The 23,802-nt window shown below is 38.9% G+C and overlaps 1 protein-coding gene across 1 annotated transcript in view; it reads left to right on the top strand.

The window, feature by feature from the left end:
- Positions 1 to 20,944, top strand: part of ntrk1 (neurotrophic tyrosine kinase, receptor, type 1) — a 45,314-nt gene extending 24,370 nt beyond the window's left edge. The window contains exons 13-17 of the mRNA XM_005744057.1: positions 1,239 to 1,369; positions 3,216 to 3,388; positions 10,563 to 10,803; positions 13,299 to 13,457; positions 19,749 to 20,944. Of these exons, the coding sequence (XP_005744114.1) occupies positions 1,239 to 1,369; positions 3,216 to 3,388; positions 10,563 to 10,803; positions 13,299 to 13,457; positions 19,749 to 19,934 (890 nt within the window). The 3' untranslated portion in view covers positions 19,935 to 20,944. The remainder of the gene's footprint in view (positions 1 to 1,238; positions 1,370 to 3,215; positions 3,389 to 10,562; positions 10,804 to 13,298; positions 13,458 to 19,748) is intronic.
- The last annotated feature ends 2,858 nt before the right edge of the window (positions 20,945 to 23,802 follow it).

Below are 23,802 nucleotides of genomic sequence, written 5' to 3'. Positions count from 1 at the left end.
TATATAATAAAATTATTCCTCAAAAATACAACTTGCCTAATAATTCTGCACTTCCTGTATATGTGTATGTATACAAAATCTGTTTTTATTTATTCATTCCTTAAGGAAATTATGTAATTATTCTTACTTTTAGACTCTTAAAGGTCACCACGACTCTTCTTTGTTTATTTTTAATATCATAGTTTTATCTTTCTTTTTAAGATCTGCTGCTCTGCTTCCAGTCCATCAGTCACACTGGTGCGATGCCTCCAACACCAACCCTTTCATGTGAACATGCTCACTCATATGTTGGGAAACTCTGGGTTGACCTATTGAGTTGATAACCACTTTTGTTTGATTGCTTAGCCTGACCTACAATTCTCTGGATACCGTTTGGCTCTAAACACGTCTTGCACTTAAAGGCAGTAACGTACGACATGAGTAGCTACAGCAGTTTCGCCTTTAAGCTTAACCCTTTAATGTTTGGACAGCAGCCACTGCATTCTGTCAATGATCTCAAATATGTGTACGTCTGAGGAGGCGAGTTGTTTGTGTTGTTTGTGCAACACAAACAACAGTTTTGAAAATGAAATTCCAAAATCACACCATGCGTATTTTGCATTGACATGATTGTACATTGCTAAGACTGGCTGTAGTTCAGACCGGGCTTAAATTTGTTCGAGGGGCTTATGTGAAGTCCAATTTAAAGACCAGTCTTAACAAAGGCCAACTTTGAAGTTAAGACCAGGCTTGGTAAAAACCAGCTGGTGGATACGTCACACTATCTGCATTATAGTTTAATGGAGTCCCTCCACTACCAACCCAAAGACACGGACCACTTTTAATTTTAACACACCTGACTGAATTGTGCAGATTCTGAAATAAATCTAACTCAGTGTCACTTCTCTTTCGAGTGAATGCTCTCTACTTTGTTTTGCTTTCAGTTTCTGCCACTCTCACCCTTCTACATTTATTTCACTGCCTTCCATCGGCTGCAGCAGCGAGCCTTAATTTTCCTGGTGATTATGCTGGATTATTTGGTGTCAGACAATGTTGAGACTAACAAAGGGCTTTGTGGTTTACTCAGACTTAAAATGTCTTTGTGAAAGTTTTCAGGATTTCGGATTATTACAAATTGCATTTAAATTTCACCCTGTCTCTCAAAAAAGGAGGATTTATGAAAATATTGTATGATATGCTTGAGGTGGATAATCTTTCCCCAGAATTATTTTAAGTCATTTGTGTTTTTATGATCTCAGGTGTCCAGCATATTAAAAGGCAGGATATTGTTCTGAAGTGGGAGCTGGGGGAAGGAGCGTTTGGCAAAGTCTACCTGGCAGAGTGTGCAAACCTCAGCCCCGACAACGACAAGATGCTCGTAGCCATCAAGGTGAGTAGCTGCCAAAAAGAAAAAATCCTCTCCGCCGTTTTTAAAAGGTAATTTAACCATTAATCCGGCTTTGTTCATTGGCATCGGTAGTGAAAATGTCAGCAGTTAGCATGAGGTCTGAGCAGCAGAGCATGTTGAAGTGATTGACAAAACTACAACGCACAAAAAAGATTATTACTGCAGCATTTGGCTTTTAAACCTCATCCTGGTGCTTTTAGACCTGATTAGCTTATTTAATAAAATTGAGCGTAACATCAAGTTCCTTTTTTTTTTTCTATGCAAACGGTAAAATTCACTGTTCTCATATCACTGGTTTGCAGTTTGAGACTTTAGAACAATATCTGAGTGTCAGTCTGCTTTTTATCCTACGCTATGTTAAAAAAAACAAAAAACCCTAAAGTCCTCATTAAGGCTCTCAGCACTAACAAACATGACGGTACAGTGCACTTACAGTTAATACTCACATGCTGAAATTACATCCTGCGGTTTCAGAGAGTTGTTTTTGTTTAAGAACAGTCAGCTGATGTACTACGCGGCTCATGTTACGACAGGTTAATGCAAACCGCAGCGGATTAAAAAACGCGATGGTGAATATGGCTCGGCTCAGATTTATCATCCCATTAATCAGACGTATGCTTTTATAACACATCGTCAATGAGCTGAGGAGGGAAAGTCAAGGCCCAGACAAAGAATGAAACTGTTTTTAAAATGTATGAACCACACAGTCTCCTTTTATGCTCCACACTGTAAGTTGATTTTGGAACTTTTGAAATTTTAAAAGGAAAAATTTACATTTTTGTTTTTCACCTGCACTAGCTTTGAACTGTGACACTAACTGTCACAGTTCAAAGTCATTTGTATTTGTGTATTTTGCTATAAATCCAACACTCTGCTTTTTATTTATTTATTCTTTTTTAATGCTTTTCTTTACCCCTGTCTAAAAGCTCAAACGCAGTCCCTGACAGGTTGTGGCATGTGTCTGAATGACAGAAGCAGCGACGACTTTAGCCAACAAGAATAGCAAAACTAACATATGTCTGGGAACATTAACTTTACTTTCTTTGTTTTTTGCTCCTTGCAAACAAAATATCAGATCAGCTGCTCTGCTCACAGCCGGAGCTGCTGGTCTGAGGGATCCACTCATGACATCACACAGAGCCAAGAACAGAAAAAACTGCCTCAAGTCTGATATGTTTGACCAAAAAATGAGGAAAACCATAAAGGGGTCATTTTAAATAATGAGTTAACGTTTTACTCTCTCAACTAGAATGAGGGCCTCTCATCAGAAACTTTTATTCATTTATCTATATATATTTATTTATTCATTTATTTAGTTTTCTTTATGTGCAGAAGTATTATTCAGATATTTATTATAGTTCAATAAGTTAGAAATTAAATCTAAAAATGCATTTTTATAATGCCAGACAGATTGAACATCCTCATCTTTTTTCCACATTTTTCCTTCAGAGATTTTGGTGTCAAAATTATATCACACGACAGTTTCACAAGAGTGTTGTTGTATTGTCATATTGTATTTATAAAATAATTTACAAACAAAAATAAAAACAATAATAATTACATTTAAGTAAAGCCTCATTATTATGTCATAACAAATGAATACATTCAGTTGTTTGTCACATAAGTGAGTAACTAATATTATTTCCTTAGCTGTGTGATAAGGAGGCAGCTGTAACGTCACAGTAAAGAAGAAGACTCTGAATTTGAATACAGTGTTGTTCATTTTTGACCCCCCAAAAAAGCAGTAAATAAGGACCAGAGCTGCAGCTGAGTGCTACAATATAGCTTCTAGTGTTAATGGAAAAGTACAATCTGCACGTATTCACAGACTCTGAAGGACGCAAATGAGTCCACCCGGCAGGACTTCCAGCGGGAGGCGGAGCTGCTGACGGTGCTCCAACACCAGCACATTGTGCGGTTCTACGGCGTCTGTACCGACGGAGAGCCGCTGGCCATGGTGTTTGAATACATGAGGCACGGAGACCTGAACCGCTTTCTTCGGTATGTAACAGTACAAACTCCACATCAGACCATGCCTGCTGAACAAAATGCTGATCCTTTCTGTGATCATAAAGTGTGTTGTAGATTTTCCCAACAAATATTAGCCTTTGAATATGTTCCTCGTCTGTGTGGCTCAGAAAAAGTACTGGATGAAAGGCAGCAGAGGCGGCAACAAAAGAAGTTATTACAAACACCTCATTGCCTTTTTTCACAGCAGACTCGTCAGAAGCCCCGAAAATCTCAGTAAGGAAGTGTCTCAGCGAGCCATCAAAGTGTGACAGTGTTACAGCAGCAACACAAACGGAAGCAGATAAATATGATTCAGTCATCACTAAAGCTAAGATGAATAGCTGATTAATCAGTTATTTGATTAAATAAATGTTTTATCCTTGATTAATTGCTGCCATTTACAAGCTGAAGTATTTTTAAAGAGCAAGTGCTAAAAGAAAAACTGTTTCTGGCTGTGACATGTGAATGTTTGCTGATTTGTTCGGCTGATTTACTGCATTTGGAAGGTTTGTAGGTTTTTTCACATGTTGCTATGTTTGAGACTCATTTGATGCTTGATTCAGCTTTTACAATTATTTCATCTAAACTTCATAAAAGACTAAGAGAGTACTCGTACCCTCCCATTGGTACTTGGATAAAGCAGTTTGTCATTGAATTCATCAGGAGATCAGATTTGCCCTTGTGTAAGAATCATTGAGGTGAATAGTATGAAATATTGATACATTTATTAGTTTTTTTTTACTAATTTCACTTGATATCAAAGACAACTCTACTCCCCCAGAGTTTCGTAAGTTCTCTCACATTGTCTCTCCAGATAAGGAAAGACTTTATGTGTACACACTGTCTACACTGTGCTGATGCTGTACATCATAAAGCCAAAACACCCAGAAACATTAGCAGGCAGAGGTCATCACTGTCCCAACGGTTTCACTGGGACTAGTTTTTTATTTTCAGGCCTTCACATATATCGAGACCCTCCCAACATGCAGTAAAAACTGAAGCCTTCTTTGAACAATTCTACAAATTTGGCACAACGTTTTGGAGGTTTCTGCTTTCCTTTTTGGGAGAATTGTCCAAGCTTTGCCAGGCAGCTCAGTGAGTTTTTGAGCAGAGATGCACAAGATGCTTCCGGCACACAAAACTACTTCTGTGTTTTTCTGACTGCTTTGGGGAAATGTAAATCTTCCCCTCAGCCTTAGAGTTTTCATTCGAGATTACTCTCTGTTTTTCCATCTTTACCTTTATCTTGTGTGGGCTGAATAGGTATGAATACTTATATTATCCTGGTCTTGTTGCAGACAGAAACACTGTTAAGCTGCTTTCACTGTTTGACTATAGGGATAGTGTTATTGAGCTCAGCTTTTGGCTTCCTCCGCATGTGCTGATGGGAAATGTGGCCAAGTGGTTCAGTCTTTGTTTGATCAGACCGGAGGACTTGTTTTTTGTGGTCTGGAAGTCTTTTAGGTGCCTTTTAGGAAACTCCCAGCAGACTGTCAATTGTCTTTTAGTTAGGAAGGGCTTCCATATGGCCATCTCTACCATAAAGCGGGGAGTAGAGGAGTGCTGCACTCTGGCTCATTCCATCTCCAAAAAGAGAAACGTCCTCCAAACTTCCTCCATTTGAGAATCACTTAAGGAATATCCTGTTTTTTGGGGCTGCAGTTTGAAACTTTACAGCATCTGTTCTTTTCCTAATTATGCCCATTAAATTCAGTCAGGCACAGATGGAGTAAAGTTGTGCGAGTAGGAACACTTGCTTTACTTCTCTCTGGGATAACTTCCTCAGAGATGAAATGCCGGTTTGGTAGCAAGGCTACAAATACACACAGCTGATCAGGTGAGCACACGGCTCCGACGTGCTACGGTTATGAGGAGAGTTACGCCCTGTTGCAAGTTTTGTGAGGTGCTTTTTTGATATTTAATGAATCGGATTAAATTTTTAATTTCTCTCCGATATCCGATCCAGTAATTATGTCAGTATCAGACCGATACCGATACGTAATATCGGACCGGTCCATCTCTAGTACTGAATATCCTAGTTTTAAATATTTGAGTCTGGACCTCAGGTGTGAACATTTTTCATTACCTGCTTTTTAAGACCAAAGAATTAAAAACTGTGTTTCCCATTGTCTCAGCCCTCACTTCCCCCCTGCTGGTTATATCCATTAAGCCCCTGCAGGTCAGAACCACCTGGTTTATAAGCGCTCTGCAAACATTTCACATTTTTTAAACTATAAATGTAGTTAAAAGCTATTTAAACCTGTTTATTAATTTAATGTAGAGTCTTTGTTAGCAGTTAGACGTATTTTACATCATGTAACTGTTTTACAGTGTTGTCATACGTTATCTTTTTGTGCGCCAACCTCCACTTACACAAGTACCAACACATGAATCTGTTTACAACAACATCATAATATGTAATTTGTTAAATGATCATATACTGCTTTTAGATGTGCTTCAGATGTTGAAAATGGGACTCGCTCACACAGATAAATGACTGCAGCTCTTTAAAAGCTGCCATCTGTGAGCTGCACTGCTTTTATCACTCAAACTTGATGTGTGTTTAAAAGTTAAACCCACTCAGCTGACCTCAGTGCAGCATGTGCGGTTCCGCCGGTCACTCAGCGTATCGGTGGATTTTGTGTGTTTAAGTAGAAATGCCACAAGGAGTCATGAGGACAGCCGTGGAAGTGTTTGTGCTCGACTTCACAGACTATTATATTTGATATTTTTGAGGCGGCTGCGTTTCCTCTCTCTCCACACTGTAAGGTTTCCGAGGTCCTGTTTGAACGGTGTTTAGATGATTTGGAGACCCAGAAATAGCCAGGGTGGTTTTAAATCTCTCTGAAATTTGGCATGTGTTTCTTTTCAAGTCAAGCATTTCACATGAATCACCAGCTCACCTTTAACATCACCTGTTAATTATTTTACATCATAATTTCTCTTCCATTCCCTTCCTCTTATGATTCTGTGAACCTAATGTGTCGGTAAATGTATGGACCAGTTTGCTGAATTTGAAACAGGAAGAAATTCATTTCATTCCAGTGTTGAAACTCACCAACACTGGACCCATCTGCTCTAAGAAAAACTGACCAAACTTTATTCACATATTAAAACACTCCAACCAAAGCAGCTGACAAACAACAAGAACCAGATATTACACCAAAAGCATTTTAGTCTGTTAATTTCCATGCCAGGTATGTATTGTAGTCTTGTTTTCATTTCATTAGATATAAAAGGTGCTTTATATTCTTTGTCATGATTTTCTTTGTCAGCAAGCTAAAACCTTCACCTGTATGTCATTCACGCAGTTAACAGTTGGCACTGTGAGGAGGAAGCTAGAGACTTGTAAGCTGGTGTGCATCTCCTTAGTCACACATGTAAATGTTGTTTGAGAGGTTTGTGAAGCTAAATATGTCCACACATCCAGCAGGGAGACCTGGGAGGGGAGGATGGGGTGAATAAGGGGATGGCCTAATTTTGTAGTCCTGAAATAACATTTTAGCCACATTATTGTTTAGATGCGTACCGCAGAAAACGCCTCCACTGGTTTGCTAGATAAAGATTGGTGTTTTATTTATTTATTTATTTACATTTATGGACAAAACTCATCAATAAGCATTTCTGTAAATGCACCAGAGTTAGCCATGGGCTAGTTTTCATCTGTAGTCCCCAACTAGATCTTAAAAGCAACCTAAAAACAAAACAATATATTACATCAACATTATAGAAACAAATAAAAGTTAGAAAGAAGAAAAAAACATAACAGAAAACTCATACAAAAGGAAAGCAAGGTGGAAACAGGAGAATCAAACCAAATCAATGCTGATAAAACTGATGTTTGAAATTTGTATTCTGCTCTCTGATGTTGATGCGTACAGTGTTTCACAGCCTTTACAGAAAATGCAGACCGACCAAAAGAACTGAAAGCAATAATACACTCCTGTCTAGTCAGGTTCCTTGTAATTTGGTTTCTGTTTACCTCAGTGGCAGGAAACTGACTAAATTAGCTCAGTACTTTTAGCCTGTTTGCCTTTTCCATTCAAATCCTGCATGTGCAGCTTGGTATTGGATCCAAAAATGTCTGCATAAAAGAGGAATGTAGCAAAGATTTCAGCTTTATCAGCAAAAGAAAAAAAATAGTATGACTTATTTGAACAAGGATACCTGCCTAATTAGTGCTACGTAACACAGAAAATACAGTACTCGAGTTTAACTCACCAAAACAAGAGCAAAGACTTCATGGATGGTCTGTTATTAGAATTAACCACAAAGTGTGCAAACTTATGTGTGATCATTGCATTTAAAATGCCCTGAAAAGCACCAACGTCACAAACATGACTAAGAGGACATGACAAGTGTCCATCAGAGGAACTGCAGTTTCTCTGCCGCTCTGGCGGTGCCTTCATTTCTTCACGCACAGATGTTGCTGCATGGTTCGATTTTTACCAGCTGGAACAATAATGTGAAAAAACACTGTGGTTTTTATCAAATGTGATGTAAAAACAACTGAGAGCCACATAATTCATTTGAGTGACTGCTGACAAGAAAATAATTGTTACTGTGTACGTGACGGGTGGGGGATTGTGCGTGTTGTAGAAGAAGAAATGTTTTCTGATTAAAATTGCATATTATACATAAAACACTGTGTATATAAACCATTCCCAGGGCCCTTAGGTGAGCCACTGGTGCCTTACAAGTGATAGCAACCCACCAGTAAAAACAGCATTGTAAATTTACAGTATGGATAAAGAGATGCAAATTATTACCCAGGGAGGCAAAGAGTGACTCACAGATGAGTGAAAAACACAGACATACAAGAACTCAAGCCAAACATTCATACCATCACAAGAAAAGTAACCAAAGACACTGAAGGAGAGACAAAGAGAGAGAAATGTAAGAGCTGAATCTCCTGGATAACTCACAACATGTCAAGGCATGGGTCAGTTTTTATTATTTATAAGAAGTCCTCGCATCAATAATCTCAAATGAGAGTGAATACCAACTATCCAAGTGTTTTAGCACTTGGGTAGAAATAGAGAAGATTCCTTGAACTGTGCAATGAACTGATTTTTTTTTTTATCTGGAGAAGGGGTTATGTGGCAAATTAGGTAATGATAACAAATGATAACACTTGAATTGTTGCATAACATGGTGACAGAAGAGCTTCAAAATCTGTTTTTCAATCATTTAAAAAACCTTTGCAAACCTCTGGGGGGAGCTGGAGGAGAAGGGTCAGTGCTGAATAGCGCTCACTTGGCACCTGGGCAACCATCTGACGCTACGATTAGAGCAGACGGCGCTGATGCTGTCTGCCAGGTGTCCTCCACAGGAGGCAGATTGGAAATGAAAACACACAGAGAGGCGCGCGAACAGACTTTTCCCGAGATATATGTTCACGAAGGGATGGAAATCGCATTTTCAGCAGACAGCATGGGTGAGATGTCCGAGAGACCCCACAATGCAGCTGCTTTCCCACCCTGCCACCTGCCTTTTAAACTAATAGTGATTGTATAGACAACTTCCTTTGTAAGGAGGGGACAAAGTGGAGAGGAGAGATATTAGGATGGATGGAGACACATCAGCTGTGATTTGCTCATTTAGGCAGGAGTTGGACGTGAGAGTGGGTGTTTATGGTCCACGAAAACCATGAAGAGTTAATGCACTCTGCATCTCTGAATTGCATTATTGCAAATCAATTGTAGGCGTATTATAAGCCTTGTGTTTTTGATTAAGCATTACTGTTAAATGGCTTTATTATGGTGTGGTCGTGCTCACCATGTCTGGGGAGTTCTAGAGAGCTCATATATGTCACAAATGTTCAATCTGCAGATTGCGTGCTGAGGTCATCGTCCTTCAGGTCACCCAAGGTTGGTGCCATAGTTACAGCAAAAAAATACAAAAGCCTGAATTGCTCATTCAAGTGTTTGATAACCTGCACAGCCACCAGCAACAGAGAAGAATATCACAGCATGTCGAGTTCATTCAGTTTACGGTCCACAGTGGTCAGAAGTTCCCATCTAATGCAGAAAAAGTGCATTTAATAAAGTATTCATTTCAAGAGAAAAGGAAAATAGGTCATCAAATAGTTAATGACTTACAGTATTGTACACTATAAACAAAGAGGAGTCTCATTAGGGTGTCTCATTTGCAGCATGACACCTGAAGTCGCTCTTTACGTGACAGTAAAGCACAGACTTACTGCTGAAACAGATCAAATGCAGAGAATAAATTTGTCTGAAGGTATCAATAATGTATCTTTTCACTTCATGTAAATATTATTATCCTGCTTACTTCAATATAAAGTCTTTTGTAGACTAGACAACCTTCAAACAAGTTGGGTCATCCTGTGCCTGTGCTGCTTGACAACTTTAGTCAGTTTTGTTTTTTAAAAATATGACTTTTTTTTCTGTTGTTCTCTTAGTCTGGAAAATAACGAAATACACTTTTTATTTGAAAATACCCAAGTTGTGTAAATCCACTTCATACTCTTTTTACTAAATTGTCTCTACTTTTCCCCTCTACTTTGACAGCAGTAATTACTTTTCAGATTCAGATTTGACATTAAAGACACTTTTAAAACTGTGCAGCACATTGTTAAAGATTATATCAGTGCCCCCAACCTATTTCCGTGTGACCTTCTGCAAAGAGTAGTGCTTTTCAGATGTGCACTCTTTTCCTCTCTAAACTTCTCAGAATCTTTTATATAAGTAAGAGAAAAGTCCACACAGTGAATGCAGAACTTTGTGTTTCCTTGGAACCGATGGCATTAATCGTCTCACGACTGCTCAGCCTCATTCTGTGACTGTTTTGAAAAGCACTCAAACCCACCCCCAATATCTTAGAACTTAATTATTTGTGTACTAAGAAGCTGAATCCACCTCTGTCTCATCCAGCTACAATAAACTGCTGCTTATACACTTGTGCATCCGTATCGACGGTCTAATAATGCCACATAAATCAGTGTAACACACACCAAAACATTTGCTTTGGATGCATTAGGTACACTGTGCCTCTAATTCTTTTGAGTAGATTTTGAAACTGTGGTATTTTTACTTTCACCTTGCGATCTTCCTACATTTTGATGAAGCTAAAATATTAAAATAAATTCAGACCAACAGATGTGGATTAAAGCAGCTGTGTGTCCTTTTTGTGCCCCCTGTAGAGCTCACGGCCCTGACGCTCACATCCTGGACGAGTCCAAGATGCCCCCGCTGGGTGAGCTCACTCTCCCTCAGATGCTGCACATCGCTGCTCAGATTGCCTCAGGCATGGTCTACCTCGCATCGCTGCACTTCGTTCACCGTGACCTGGCAACTCGCAACTGTCTGGTTGGAGAGGGTCTGGTGGTCAAAATCGGAGACTTCGGCATGTCCAGAGACATCTACAGCACAGATTACTATCGGGTAAACGGCTGAAACATGAAAGGAATACTTGACTGTTATTCTTAATGGGACTGTAAATTTAAACAAGACAGAAATATTACTCCTTTACTTCACTACTACCTTGCCATTTGTTTCTGTTTTAACTGCTCTGACGTATTTGTCACTAAAAGCAAGATTTCAGCTATTTCAGTTTACTTTAAACAACACTGTTTGACGCCAATCTAATACATTTCAACGACAGGAAGTTTGAAGTATGTAAACCGTATCATGAATACATGCAATCAAACTGCAATTACTCCATTGTTGGTTTCCAGGCTAATCCCTCTTTGTTGCAGTCTGGGTCGCAACAGGAGGACACATCATGCAAATAATATTCTGGTTCCACAAGTGAAACCAGATTTCCACTTCTTTAGGATCCCAGAGATTTCATTTGATACATTTTACATGATACATAATTCATCTGTGTTTTTGGGGGTCTTTTTTCCCTCGTACATTCCCCACAAACCTGCATGTGTTAGACTGTAGTTCTGTTAACTGGTTAGCAAGAACTGGAAGTTCCAGTGTGGAAGTTCATTAATGCTACATTCTTTAATGGCCAGCAGATTTGAGAGAAGTTAAACTGTAAAGAAGTCTGTGAGAAAGTGAAACTATTTCTCACGTTGTGGCCTCAGTGAACATTTTCCTGATATCTTTATTTATTATGTTGCTATTTTCAGCCATTAATGAATATAAGGATATTAATTTTGTAGGTGATGGTCACCATTAAAGTGAAAAATGACAATAAACGATGGTAGCGCTAGCAATCAACTCATCAAGAGTGATTTACAAAAGCTTCGATGGTGATGAGCAAATGTTCAGATTGAACTGTTAGAAACAGGACTTGACTTGGAACAACGGGCGCCATCATGGCCATCATTTATATACAGCCAAAATATATTTTTATATTCTTCCAGCCAAAAGTTTAAAGATGCAAAACCCTTGTTGTCACTCTGAGTATTTGACTATAATCTTGTGAAATATGTGAGTGTGAAAAGCTCTAATTCAGTATATGAAACAATAAAAATAATAGTTAGATATATTTTTAAAAACCCAACTGAAGACAGCTGTTATCCTGCTGCTGTGTGAATGTATTTGAAACAAATCAAGGTGCGCTGTTCCTTTATCACATGTAACACACAGCAGGGGTTCTGATCTGCTCTCGGTACTGGAAATACTTAATCTGGAAACAGTGCAACCACTCACAAGCTGTGAATTCCCAATCTGACATCACGCAGACAAGTGAGGCTGCAGGTTAAAGATTGTTTCCTTTCTGTCTTGTGTTTCTCTGAAAAGTGAGGGCTGCAGTGCATGTGTAAACACAGCTGTACTGTTTTATTTGACTTTTATTACCCTCATTTTCATCTTCATACATTTATCCTTGGGTCTGTTAAAGCAGCTTAACACAATTCAGAGTTCAAATCTTATACCAGTTCGTCCACTACCTGAAAGCAACTGTTTGAGCTCGCTTGGCTGCTTCACCCAAATCAAATATTTGAGCAGGAACAGGTAATTCGGGCTTCTGTGTTCACGGCCAGAGCTTTTTTCATGAGATGACCGCTATTTGGAACACCTGCTCTCTGTTGCATCATAACAAACCGGGAGTAGAAAAAACTGTCTGAAACTCAGAGAGGAGAATGAATAGGTATAATAGGCCCACTCCTTCTCTTATTGAACTCAGTGTTTTGGATTTGTACTTTGAAGTATTATAGATCAAATACTAATATTGAACTTCTCTAGTCTCGTAAGAAGAGATATTTCAATTTTTCTTGTGTGAGGGTGAAAACATGATGTTGTCTAAGGAGAAAAACCATGCTCTAATCAACTGTAATTCTGTTAAAAATGACTAATGGGTTATTATGATTAAGCTACATAATACATATTCTGAAAAATACACTAAGATAAGAAGCACATGTGCTTTGTCTTCTCCTGAAGCGATTTAAACTGCAGGAGCAGAATATGTCGTGCATTTTGGATCTGTAAATCGCAGCATAACCTTTGAGAGACTGTGGAGTGTGTACTTTTAAAAACTACAGTCAAACCGGCTGAATAATAGCACTGGACTTTTTCATGTTGCTTCCCCTTGGTGGGATTTGAGAATTTGAAAATCGCTCAAATCTGTTACAGCAGGGTTTTTTTCAGAAGTGAGAAAGGTTCATTCCTGTTTTCACGTGAAAGGGTTTTACTCATTAACAGCATGTTGAGATCTCATAAATGCAATAAAAATTACAACCTAAGAGACTATCTAATATTATTTTTGTGGCGGTTAATCCTTATTTCCTTTTTTTATTTTGCATGAAACTACTGTAATAATTTTTAAACAGTCTGCCTATTTTTGATTTCAAGCTGGTCTCCCAGCTTGTAATAAGCAGCTCAAGATGAGTGGAAAGGAAAATCTATTTAAGATTTAATCTCATCAACAAAGCTAATTAAGGTTTCCATAATTAAAGTTCACTTAGTATTCGGTTCTTTATCTTCAGGTGGGTGGACGTACAATGCTCCCAATCCGCTGGATGCCCCCTGAGAGCATCATGTACAGGAAGTTCACGACGGAGAGCGACATCTGGAGCTTTGGCGTGGTCCTCTGGGAGATCTTCACCTATGGGAAACAGCCATGGTATCAGCTGTCCAATAGCGAGGTGGGTTGCAGTGGAAAAAAACATTATAAAATTGCGTTGCAAAATTTCGGTAGCCCTTTCTATTACAGCTTGGTAATAATGTGGTAATAGCGTGGTAACAAGGCACATACAAGCATGTAATAATGTGGTAATAGCAGGGTAACGAGGCAGAAACAAGAGTGTAATAATGCGGTAAAAGTTATTACACCTCAATTACAAAGTAAGACCAGTTGATATTAAAGTAATATCATGGTAGCAACAGTGGTTACAGTAATATTCCACTAACATTATGTAATGAGATAATAAGGGCCCATAACTGTGGCTATTAACTGATTATTACTTTGTAATTGAGTCGTAATAACTTAGAAATTACCAAATTATTATTAATTATATCATTCTTGTTTCTGCCTTTTTACCCTACTATTACCACTTTATTACTAAGCTTTAATAGAAAGTGCTATCAAAGTTTTGTTCCAGTTAGCTTTGCTTTCACACCGCAGTGCAGTGAAGAACTTAAAGCAACATACCTTCATCCTGCTGTCTCTACCTACATGGGTTGTGCGCTCTCTGTACTTCACACTGACTGTTCTGATGATGGGCATGTGCCTGATGGCACCAGTTAGCCTTCAATCAGCACATAGTTTTTAATCTGAATGAATGGAATTTTAATTGGTCACCTGGATATAAAAATGACCTTCAAATTTAATTGAAAAAGCTTCAGAAAGTGTGGTGACTGTGTCCTAAAATACCATAACCAAAAAAGCTTAATTTCTGAAAATACTGAACAGATTCCATATTGGTTCGTGTTATGGATACAATAAACCAAATAAATATTTATTAAATTAACAAGAAGTAGTAGATTTTTGCAGCTTCACTGTTAAAACTAGTCTAATGTGCAAATGCGCAGTGCAACAACATGAATATTAATTGGTTCATTTGGGGTCAAGGGTGGGACAACCTCCATCTGTGGGGTTATCATAGAGCGCCAGTCCTTCCTCTTTATATGATGGCATTCTCTCACTCAGCCATAAACACCTGTGAGCTGTGCCTCAGACCGGTCCCGGTCCCGGTCTGTGAGTCGTTTGGTACCGGTCCGCGAGAGTTGAGGCTCAGGTGTGAAATGTCTGGTTTTCAGGGTTTTTATCGGTTTTCAGCGTTATTTTGTTATCGTTTTTATCGTTAACTCGGTTTTCCTGGGTCTTTTCACGTGTGTTATGAATAAATCTTCTTTTTTCGGTACCGGTACTGGTTTTATTTTGTTGTATTTATCCGCGACACCTTAAAGGCCGGTCCGTGAAAATATTGTCAGGCATAAACCGGTCCGTGGCGCAAAAAAGGTTGGGGACCGCTGGTGTAGTAGTGTAAAAACCAAGTTTCAGTTGGATCTGGACTAAAGTCCCTCCAAGACTTTGGTTGTTTGGTCTGGACCCAGGTCAAGGAGAGGTTTCACATTTTGAAGTGTTGGTTTATGTCAGACTTAAAAGTAAGTCTGGACCAAACATGTTAGGTTTGATAGTTTCTTTAGATGACAAGACTGACAGCATTTATTTATTGGGAAATCACATGAAGCTGGAGCAAATAACTAGTTTAGTTTAGTCCCACTGGTTGGCTAGAAAGGAGGAAAACCATTCACAGTGTGGCCATGGGTGTAACCAGGCTTTAGAAATTAGAGAGGTCCACATTTTGTTTTTATTGTAATGTTTAATATTTTAGGGTTAGCACCTGTGCCAGAATGTCCTAGAGTTGCAATACAATCAAAACCATAAATTTTAAACACGGAGGACTTGATTTTATACAGCTTGTCTCTTTTACAGACCTCTGTAAAAGAGACAATTGTTTTATAAACAATATAAAACCATGAAATTAAAAATAAATAAATAATTAAAATGGCACAAAGGAGAAGGCTACCGGCCCTGACTCTCCTGTGTCTCTGATTCACTCCTTATACTTACAACAACCAGTTATCATTTCACTGAGTCATGCATAAAAGCCATCTCACGTCATGATTTATAACAACATACAGTATTTACTTACTTTTAATTACTGAGGTCCAGACTTTGGTAACCTTAGAGCTACCGGTAGTTACAGCTATGGATGCTGGGCAGTCTCGTCCAGTTCACAGTGGTTTTTTCTGAACGTTATGTTTTATATGCAGACATGCACATCATATCACTCCTCCATTCTAATTTTCCGTCGGATTTCAAATGAGCAATTTTACCAAATGTTAAAAATGTTTCCAAAAATGATATGTGAAAGTTTTTGTAGGAAAGAAAAAGCACTCACTGCAGTTATTACCCCTCAAGGATTCACCGATTGCTTTATTTTTAAGGATTATGATCTATGCACGACTGCTGGACATAAACTGGATATCCTTTTTATGTGGTTTGTGTAAATGTATGTAGCTTTGCCCAGAAAGAGTTGCTAGGTCCAGATTTCTGCAGAGTGCTTCCTTGCTGCATGTTCAGGCTTTAGTATTTCACTTTTTTAGCCTCGAGTTCAACACTGTGCTTACATTTCTTGATTTCAACTATTTATTTTGATGCAACTTAAGATAATGTCAAAACAATTAAAACAAACTGCATGAGTGGTGGTCGGCATGTTGTGGAAAACATGTTTAATTTAAATTCTGACTGTGCTGCTAATAGCATATACTAGCAAGCAACATTAAGTAGGATACAGAAAAATAGTTAACTGAAATCTTTAAAAAGATTTCACTTATGCACAACTTGACAGCCTACTTTTCCTTTGTTACACTTTTTTTTAACAAGCAAACGAGGTAAGCTAGTCAACGAGCTAACAACAAGGTAACAAGCTAGTCAAGCTAATTGTAGTTTGCGTCGTGGTTCGTACTTGCAGATGTAAAAAAAGGCAGACAAAGTTTATATAAAGTTTAATCAGAGCATAAGAAAGAACTTTTCTCACTGTTGTGTGGAGTTTGTAAATAATTTGTTGAGTCTTTTGTTCTTTTAATAAATGAAGTCAGCTTGAAGTAACTTCATTCTTGAACATGCGCTAATGCAAATACTTCTGTAAATAGCAGCCTGAAATGTTTTGGTGCCTTCACATAATTTAAACTTGCAAAACAAAACATTTTCACTACAGTCTCAGATACTTTACCCGGTGCTCTTAAACTAATCAATAAATTCATAGTAATTAAGGGCGGTCCAGTCTAGCCTTTTCAGCTCAAGCACCAAGAAGTGGGACTCCATTGTGACCACAGTGATGCTATTACAGGCTGTAGCCCTCTCTCCTTTCAAGAGAAGGGTAGATCACTTTTCCTTTGCACTCGATTCTAATCTCATTGGCTTTCATTTTTGCCCCTGGCTAATGAGCCGTAACCTCGTTAACCTAATCCGTCTCATCCAATGAAGGACAGGTAAAATTATCATGTTGCCTAATAAGTCAGTGGTGGAAATAAATCATCCCAAAATACTGACGTGACAGGCTGTGACGGCGGCGGACAGCATGAGTCTGCGTTCTGATTGATAGGCCATTTTGGTGCAAAGTGGCTGAGCAGCGACAGGCCTCTTGTGATCACCGGATCAGGCCGAGGTTAACAATGAAGAAGAGAGTCGCAGAGCACAGTGAAATCCTCTCTCTTATCCTCGACAGTGATGTATTCACTAAGCAACAGGAGTGTGTGAACTGAATCAGTCATTGCAGCGATTAGTGTCGGAGCTGGAGGTTGTTCATATTTCGGTGGCTCTCATTTGACTGCGAGGTCACGGCTAATTGACACATATTTGTGAATCTGTAGATAGTGAGGTTATTGTGCTGTTTATTTAAAAACATATTGTCCTTGGTGCAGCACATAGATATTTGGTGGTTCAGAAAGTCTCCGTGAATGAATCTATTGCATGCTCTTTTAAGGTTTGCTTTATAAGGTTTACATTTATCTCACTCTTCAAAGGTTTTTTTGTTTGAATGTTTTTGCTATTACTAACTTTTATAAACATCAGTCTATCAGCTGTTGTATTTTTCAGGCAGTGTATACAGTTATTAAAAATAGTTTTACCAACTGCAGCCATGCTGTAATACTGAATAATAGTCTTTTTCTTTATGGTCCTTTCACTATATTCAAATGTAAGTTTCTACTTTGTGGTATTTTTACTTTATTTATTTTCCAGTTATTATCACTGACTACCAAAGCATCTCACCCCCGACTCTATATATTACAAAGCATTCAATGCTCGTATTTAAATATTTAAATCTGATGACAGTAACGTTTTTTAAAAAATAAAATGCAAGGATACATCTCACAGAGGAGAATCTTTCCTTTTCTCCATCAGTTGGAGTTTCAGTGCTGTGTAAATGACGTGTGTGGAAAAATAGTTTCACAGCCTAACAATGACATGCCTCTGTCTTTTGTTATTATTAAAGCATCAGAGAATCCAGAGAAGTCTCTGCAAGTGATGAGGCTGAATAAATGACCTTCAGATGGCAAATATCTGAAAACCTTTGTGGGTGAACACAGTTTTTCACATCACCCACAAATGCAATTTTAAAACACCAAGACGGATCCTTTAAGGCTGCTTTCCTTTCAGCTCAAATCCTACAGAGAGCAAACACATTTAACTTTCAGAAATACAGAATCTGATCTCCTCAGCTCACAAAAGCTTACTATGAGGTGATGCAGTTGATACGAGTTGCACTTTCAGTTGTATTTTCAATTAAATATAAGCCTTCATTGATTTAAAGCTGCATTCTGTTTGTTTTACATCCGAACTTATTTTCACATTCTGACCAAATAAAGGTCTGAAAATAGGATTTAACTTGACTCTGGCAATGAACAGCCATGTTTAATATTGTTAACAGCTCCTTACAAAGATAATAACTTCAAACATAGAGATTCCTGACGACCCTCACTGGTCAACTTTTATTAGTACGGAGTAATTCTACAGAAGGGCCTCGCATCTTTGAAGTACTAAACTTAAAAAAACAAACAGCGTGTCTTTCCAGGAACGATGCTTTGTCATCCTGGGCAATAAACCGAGCAGCATAAACATTTCATTTAGAGACTAAATGTGTGCTTGCATGCTCGAGGTTTGGAGGGAGTACCAAGGACACTTAGTGCTAGAGTTTAAAATGTTTTTAGTGCTTTTAGCACCATACAGATAATTGTTATCCTCAGCTGTATTCAGGTGAAGCCGTGACTGTCAGAGAAAGATTTTCTTGGTTTAACAAATAAAAACCAAGACCAGAGCTGCATCAGCGTTGGACAGATAAATATAAAAAGATATTATAGCTTCTGCCCTCCTCACAATGTTGACAGATTAATTTTTTATCTGTATAAAAAAACATCTTCTCAGTACATGTCACCACCGCTTGTTTCTTTTTTAATAGAAACTAATAAACGAGAAACAACAACTAAACTTTGCTGTAAACAACTTCTCCCTCCTGCTTTACAGCTGTAGACTTTTGCAAACATCCACCACCTGCCCACCTCACTATTCTAATAGCATGTTATTCATTAATTCTCTAACCCCACGTTTCTTCTGAATGGGATCTGTAATGTCTGATCAGGCTGCTTTTGTTAGCTTTCTTGTTTCATGTTCAATGCTGGAAGCGAGTTGATGCAGCCAGTGGATCCACGGTGCTGATTTACAAGAAAACTGCCCTCACTGAGTGAATTACTGGTGCTAAAAGATGATGATGCTGCGACGTCACTGTGCTGGTCTTCTGACAACAACAAATGGACCAATCACATTGTTGTGCTTTGTGTTGGATGGGTGAATGCAACACAGAACCTTCACATACAGAAGCTGGTTTCTTGTACTCAGTGTGTGAAATAAATTTAACAAACTTTACATTTTAAGTTGCATTTTGGTTCATTTTTTAAAAAAAAAGGTGATCCTTTTTTACAGCATAAGCACTCATGTATATATCATGTATATATCTATCCACTTAGCACTTTAATTCTTATTCTTATTTTATATTTTTATGACAGTATGTTGCACTGAAGCACCGCAGCAATTTCCTAATGTTGTAAACCTGCTCAACATCTGGCAATAAACCCTTTCTGATTTCTGATTTCTGATGTATTTAAAAAAAACCTTTCAGGCTTTATGGCAGTCAAACTTCTCTCATTTGCAGACTTTGCTTCCTGCTCAACATTAATGACTGAAGAAAAAGGTTTTGCTCATTTTTGATGTGAAACTTTTAGATCAGACTCAGATATAAAGGACTGGTAGGCTCTAACTCCATTAGAAAGCCCGTTAATAAGACGATGTGAACAGAAGCCCTGAGAACAGATTAAGAATGCGTCTTTTATTCTGGCCATTAAAAAATGTATTTTTCCCTCCTGTTCCACAGGCCATTGAATGCATCACGCAGGGACGGGAACTGGAGAGGCCACGCACCTGCCCGAAGGAGGTCTACTTGCTGATGCAGGGCTGCTGGCAGAGAGAGCCCCAGCAGAGGATGGTCATGAAGGACATCCACAGCCGTCTGCTGGCCCTGGTCAAGAACCCCCCGGTTTACCTGGATATCCTGGGCTAGAAGGGCCGAGGGCCAACCAGGCTGGGGAGGTTGGATTTTTGATTTGAGATATAAAACTTTAGTCTGTTACTCATTTAAGTTCAACTGCATTCTGCTTTTCCAGCTGTGATGCTTCGTGGGCAGTAACATCTGCTTTGACCTTTTTGGCTGCAGTTTTGCCTCATTCTAGCTCGACTTTGACCCCTTAACTGGTTACTGCCCCGTCCTTCTCTGGAAACCTGTCACATGTTTACCAAAGTGTTTAATGTTTATCTGAGGTGGGATCAGTCTGATGGAGGAGCGTGCATGGATAAGAACTAAAATAACTGCATAGGCTCTTGCTGGGAATCTACTGCCACGTGGTGTCTGGAGTCCCTTCATCAGCTGAGCTGCGACACATTTTAAATGACTTTTAGCTGACGTGCTTGTGTTGGTTTAGAAAGCAAAAACTCGTTTTACAGATCTTAGTACAGCAGATAGTCATTTGTATAGTACCGTCACTGATTTTGGATAAGTTTTGATATAGAGGGTTATTAAGAAAACAAAGAAAAAAAGCTTTCATTGATGTATATAAGATAGTCACAGCCAAACTTTGTTTCTCACGTGTCAGATTGAGTGTATCATATGAATATTTTTCAGAAAAAAAAAGAAGAACAAGATGTCAGACGTTAGCAGTGAAAACGTTTCCTGGTATATCAACGACTGTGTTTACATTTAATTACTGTCAAATATGAACTTCCAAAGAGCGACTTTTCAGCCTGCGGCCGCTATTGAGACTCGCTCAGGAGCGGATTTTGGACAGATCAGCCATGTTTAACATGCTACTGTAACGACCTTCAGAATCAAAGTGCTGCAGTGAAATTTGGTAAGGGGGCAAGCTGGTGGGGAGGTGACACCCCGAGAGGTAACAGATGGGTTAAAGCGAGACTCCAGGAGGAGGAGGACAGATGGCACTGAAAGTGAAACTGGAGGTGAACCCACCACCGTAACATTTGTCATTCCACCAAATGGGGCATTGAGAGGGTGAAAGACCGGGTGTGTAAACCCCTGCGATGCCTTTAAGTGTACATACTGAGTGTATATACTCTGTATTAATGTCTAAAACAAAATATATATATATATATCTTCATGTATTGTTACTCCAGCACTTTGTATATTGTCTGCCCTTAAAAATAAACAAACTTGATTAAAAAAACGAGGCTGCAGTGTTCGCAGGAACATCCCTCTGCATCAGTCAATCCATCATTATCGTATGCTTCAGACTGAACAATGATTTGGACTCCTGTCTGTACTTAAAGTTAGACATCTTAACAAGGCTATTCAAGAGCCTTCTATTATTTTGACGAACTAATCAGCAACCTGCGACGTCTCCACGGGATGCTCAGCAGACGGTTATTGAAAAGGAATAATCAAGTTTCATATTGCTTTACCGCGGGCCCTCCAGCAAACAAACACCCTCCAAAACCCAACTCTCTCTTTCTCTTCATCTCTCTGCCTTGCCCCCTTCCTTCATCACCACCACCACCCTCCCTCGCCCCATCACTTCATATGCAGAGCGCCTCCGGGGAGTGGTAATGGATTGTGAGTAATGCTATCATCCCCTTCTTTCTCTCGACCTCCTCTGGCGTACCGGGAGGGGGATGAAAAACACTTGGACCCGTGTCTGGCTCATTGTTTCTTGTAGTGTCTTACAAGCAGATTCTGGGGAGATAGGATTAGTACACTCTGTAGTATTTGTCCCTGTTATCCTTAAGGGCTCCATTTGTGGTTTCAGAATGAACCTTTTTAATAAGCACTCGAGGCTCCACCCTGGTTGGATGTGGAATATGAGTATAATAAAAGCTGGAAATGAGGCCATTTTTAAAATGGAAGTCCTATTAGAGCTTTGCAGCAGGATACTTTCCTTTTCAATCTTCCACCTAGTCATATAATGCATGTATACAGGATATTGATTTCTTATGGTAATTATTTCTTCATGATAATGGTGGTGCCGATTCATTTTGGTCTACTGCTAATAATAAACCACTCAGTGTGCTTTACCGTCCATCCTGCAGCGAGAGATTAGAGAACAGGAAGAGAAATGATTTAGTGAATCAAACCAAAGCAGAAGAAACCTGCACAACCTGAGAAGATGTGAGATAATCTGCAGATTAAAAATATTCACTTACAAATGGCTACGCACAACTATTTTACATCCCCACATTTAAAAGGTCTTATTATTATTGACCCTCAATTCAAGGCTTTTAAAAGCAAACGCATCACCTCTGTGAGGGGGTTTAAGATTCCAACTACAACACTAAAAATACATTTTGAAGTCTGCAGATTTTCTCGTCCAGCAGCTGGTTTTTCCTGCAGACAAATGTTCACTCTGAGCCTGCGGTTCATTTCTTTACAGATAAAGGCTGCTCAGCAGCGACGAGCACCTCAAACTTAACAGGATGTGTTTGCTGTACTGTTCTGCCCTCTGCTGGCCAGTCAGGCACACTGCTCTGATTCCAACAAACGTTGAAGTGAGGATCTGCAGTCATTCATCGAGAAAAGACAAATTGTGAATAAAGACACAGTGACCAGTTGCATATATTTAACAGATTACTGGGTAATGTGGGAAGTCCTTTTGTGTACAGTTTCCACTGTTACATTAAGTGAAATCAGATTAGTGAAAAAAAAAGAAGAAAGAAAGTTTGCTTTTTGATATCACTCCATACAATAATTCCATTTATAAAAGGTTTCATTTATTACACAAATCTAGTAGAACAAAGCAGCAAATTACAAATTACACACGGCAAAGAACAAATAAGGATTTATACATTTCAAGAGTAGTTTGTGTTTTGTATCAAAAGAAAAACTTGTATAAAACATTAAAAAAAAAAGGCACCAATAACTTTGCCCCTCTTTTTAAAAATTCAATGGTTCCTCCTACTCTTGTCTTTGCGCTTCTCATCACTCAACATCCATCCATAAAGTGTTTAGAAAAATGCCACAGGTGCTCACTTTTCCGGCTGTTATCGCCCTGAGGGTAACCGTGATCTGGTCTGGAGAAATCATTGATACGTTGGTCAAATAAGTGCAGATTGAAAAAAAGGAAAAAAAAAAAACGATGACGTGAGCATGACTGAGTTTTAGAACTCTGGCACGTCTGCAAACAGTAAACGGCTGCGAATGAGTAAGATGACACGAAAATTCCCCCCAGACAAACACCAGCTCAGAAGTAAAGGCTTCCAGACAAGTCTAGTAGAATCGCATTAAGTCGGTAATGATGCAATTCCAAGAATCAAGAGGCTCAAACAGAGGAATGCTGTAAGATGACGCCTGTAGAGAAAATAAAATTGATCCACGCCTGGCAGGGGAGGAGATAAAACAAAGGAACACCGATGGCAGCGTCTGCCATGGAAAGGAAGATGTGACTTTATACTCTGCACACTGACCTCGAACACATCTTAAAAACAAGTGCTCTAATATAAATGTGTGTGTGCGCTTTGTGATTCTACACTCGCCGCCGACATTTCTACTTCAGCGTCCGACATGGACCTGTAACACACCTCAGTCCTATAATATCACATACATTTCCCCTCTGATCAACTTCTCCACCACGAGTGTTAAAATATGCGTGTGTAAAGGGCGATGATGAAGTAATGATGATGTAAATCTGTCCCATAAAAATGCTCAACAATGGGTTTAATACAGTACAAGCACGACGAGCATCAGTGCTACAACTGAGAGGTTTAGTAACGTAAGACCCAGCTTCAATCCTGTCAGTATTATGCGACCTTATATGCTGATTAATGACTTGTTGGATTAATGGATCTTATCAAGTTTTTTTGTGCATTATTGGGAGTAAATTTCTCTTTACACAAGTGAGAAATATCCAAAATAGCCTTTTTAAAAAAAA

Source organism: Pundamilia nyererei, unplaced genomic scaffold (genome assembly GCF_000239375.1).
Source record: "Pundamilia nyererei isolate P.nyererei 1_Seehausen unplaced genomic scaffold, PunNye1.0 scaffold00138, whole genome shotgun sequence".
Taxonomy (NCBI): Eukaryota; Metazoa; Chordata; class Actinopteri; order Cichliformes; family Cichlidae; genus Pundamilia; species Pundamilia nyererei.
This window is presented reverse-complemented; position numbering and strand designations above follow the sequence as displayed.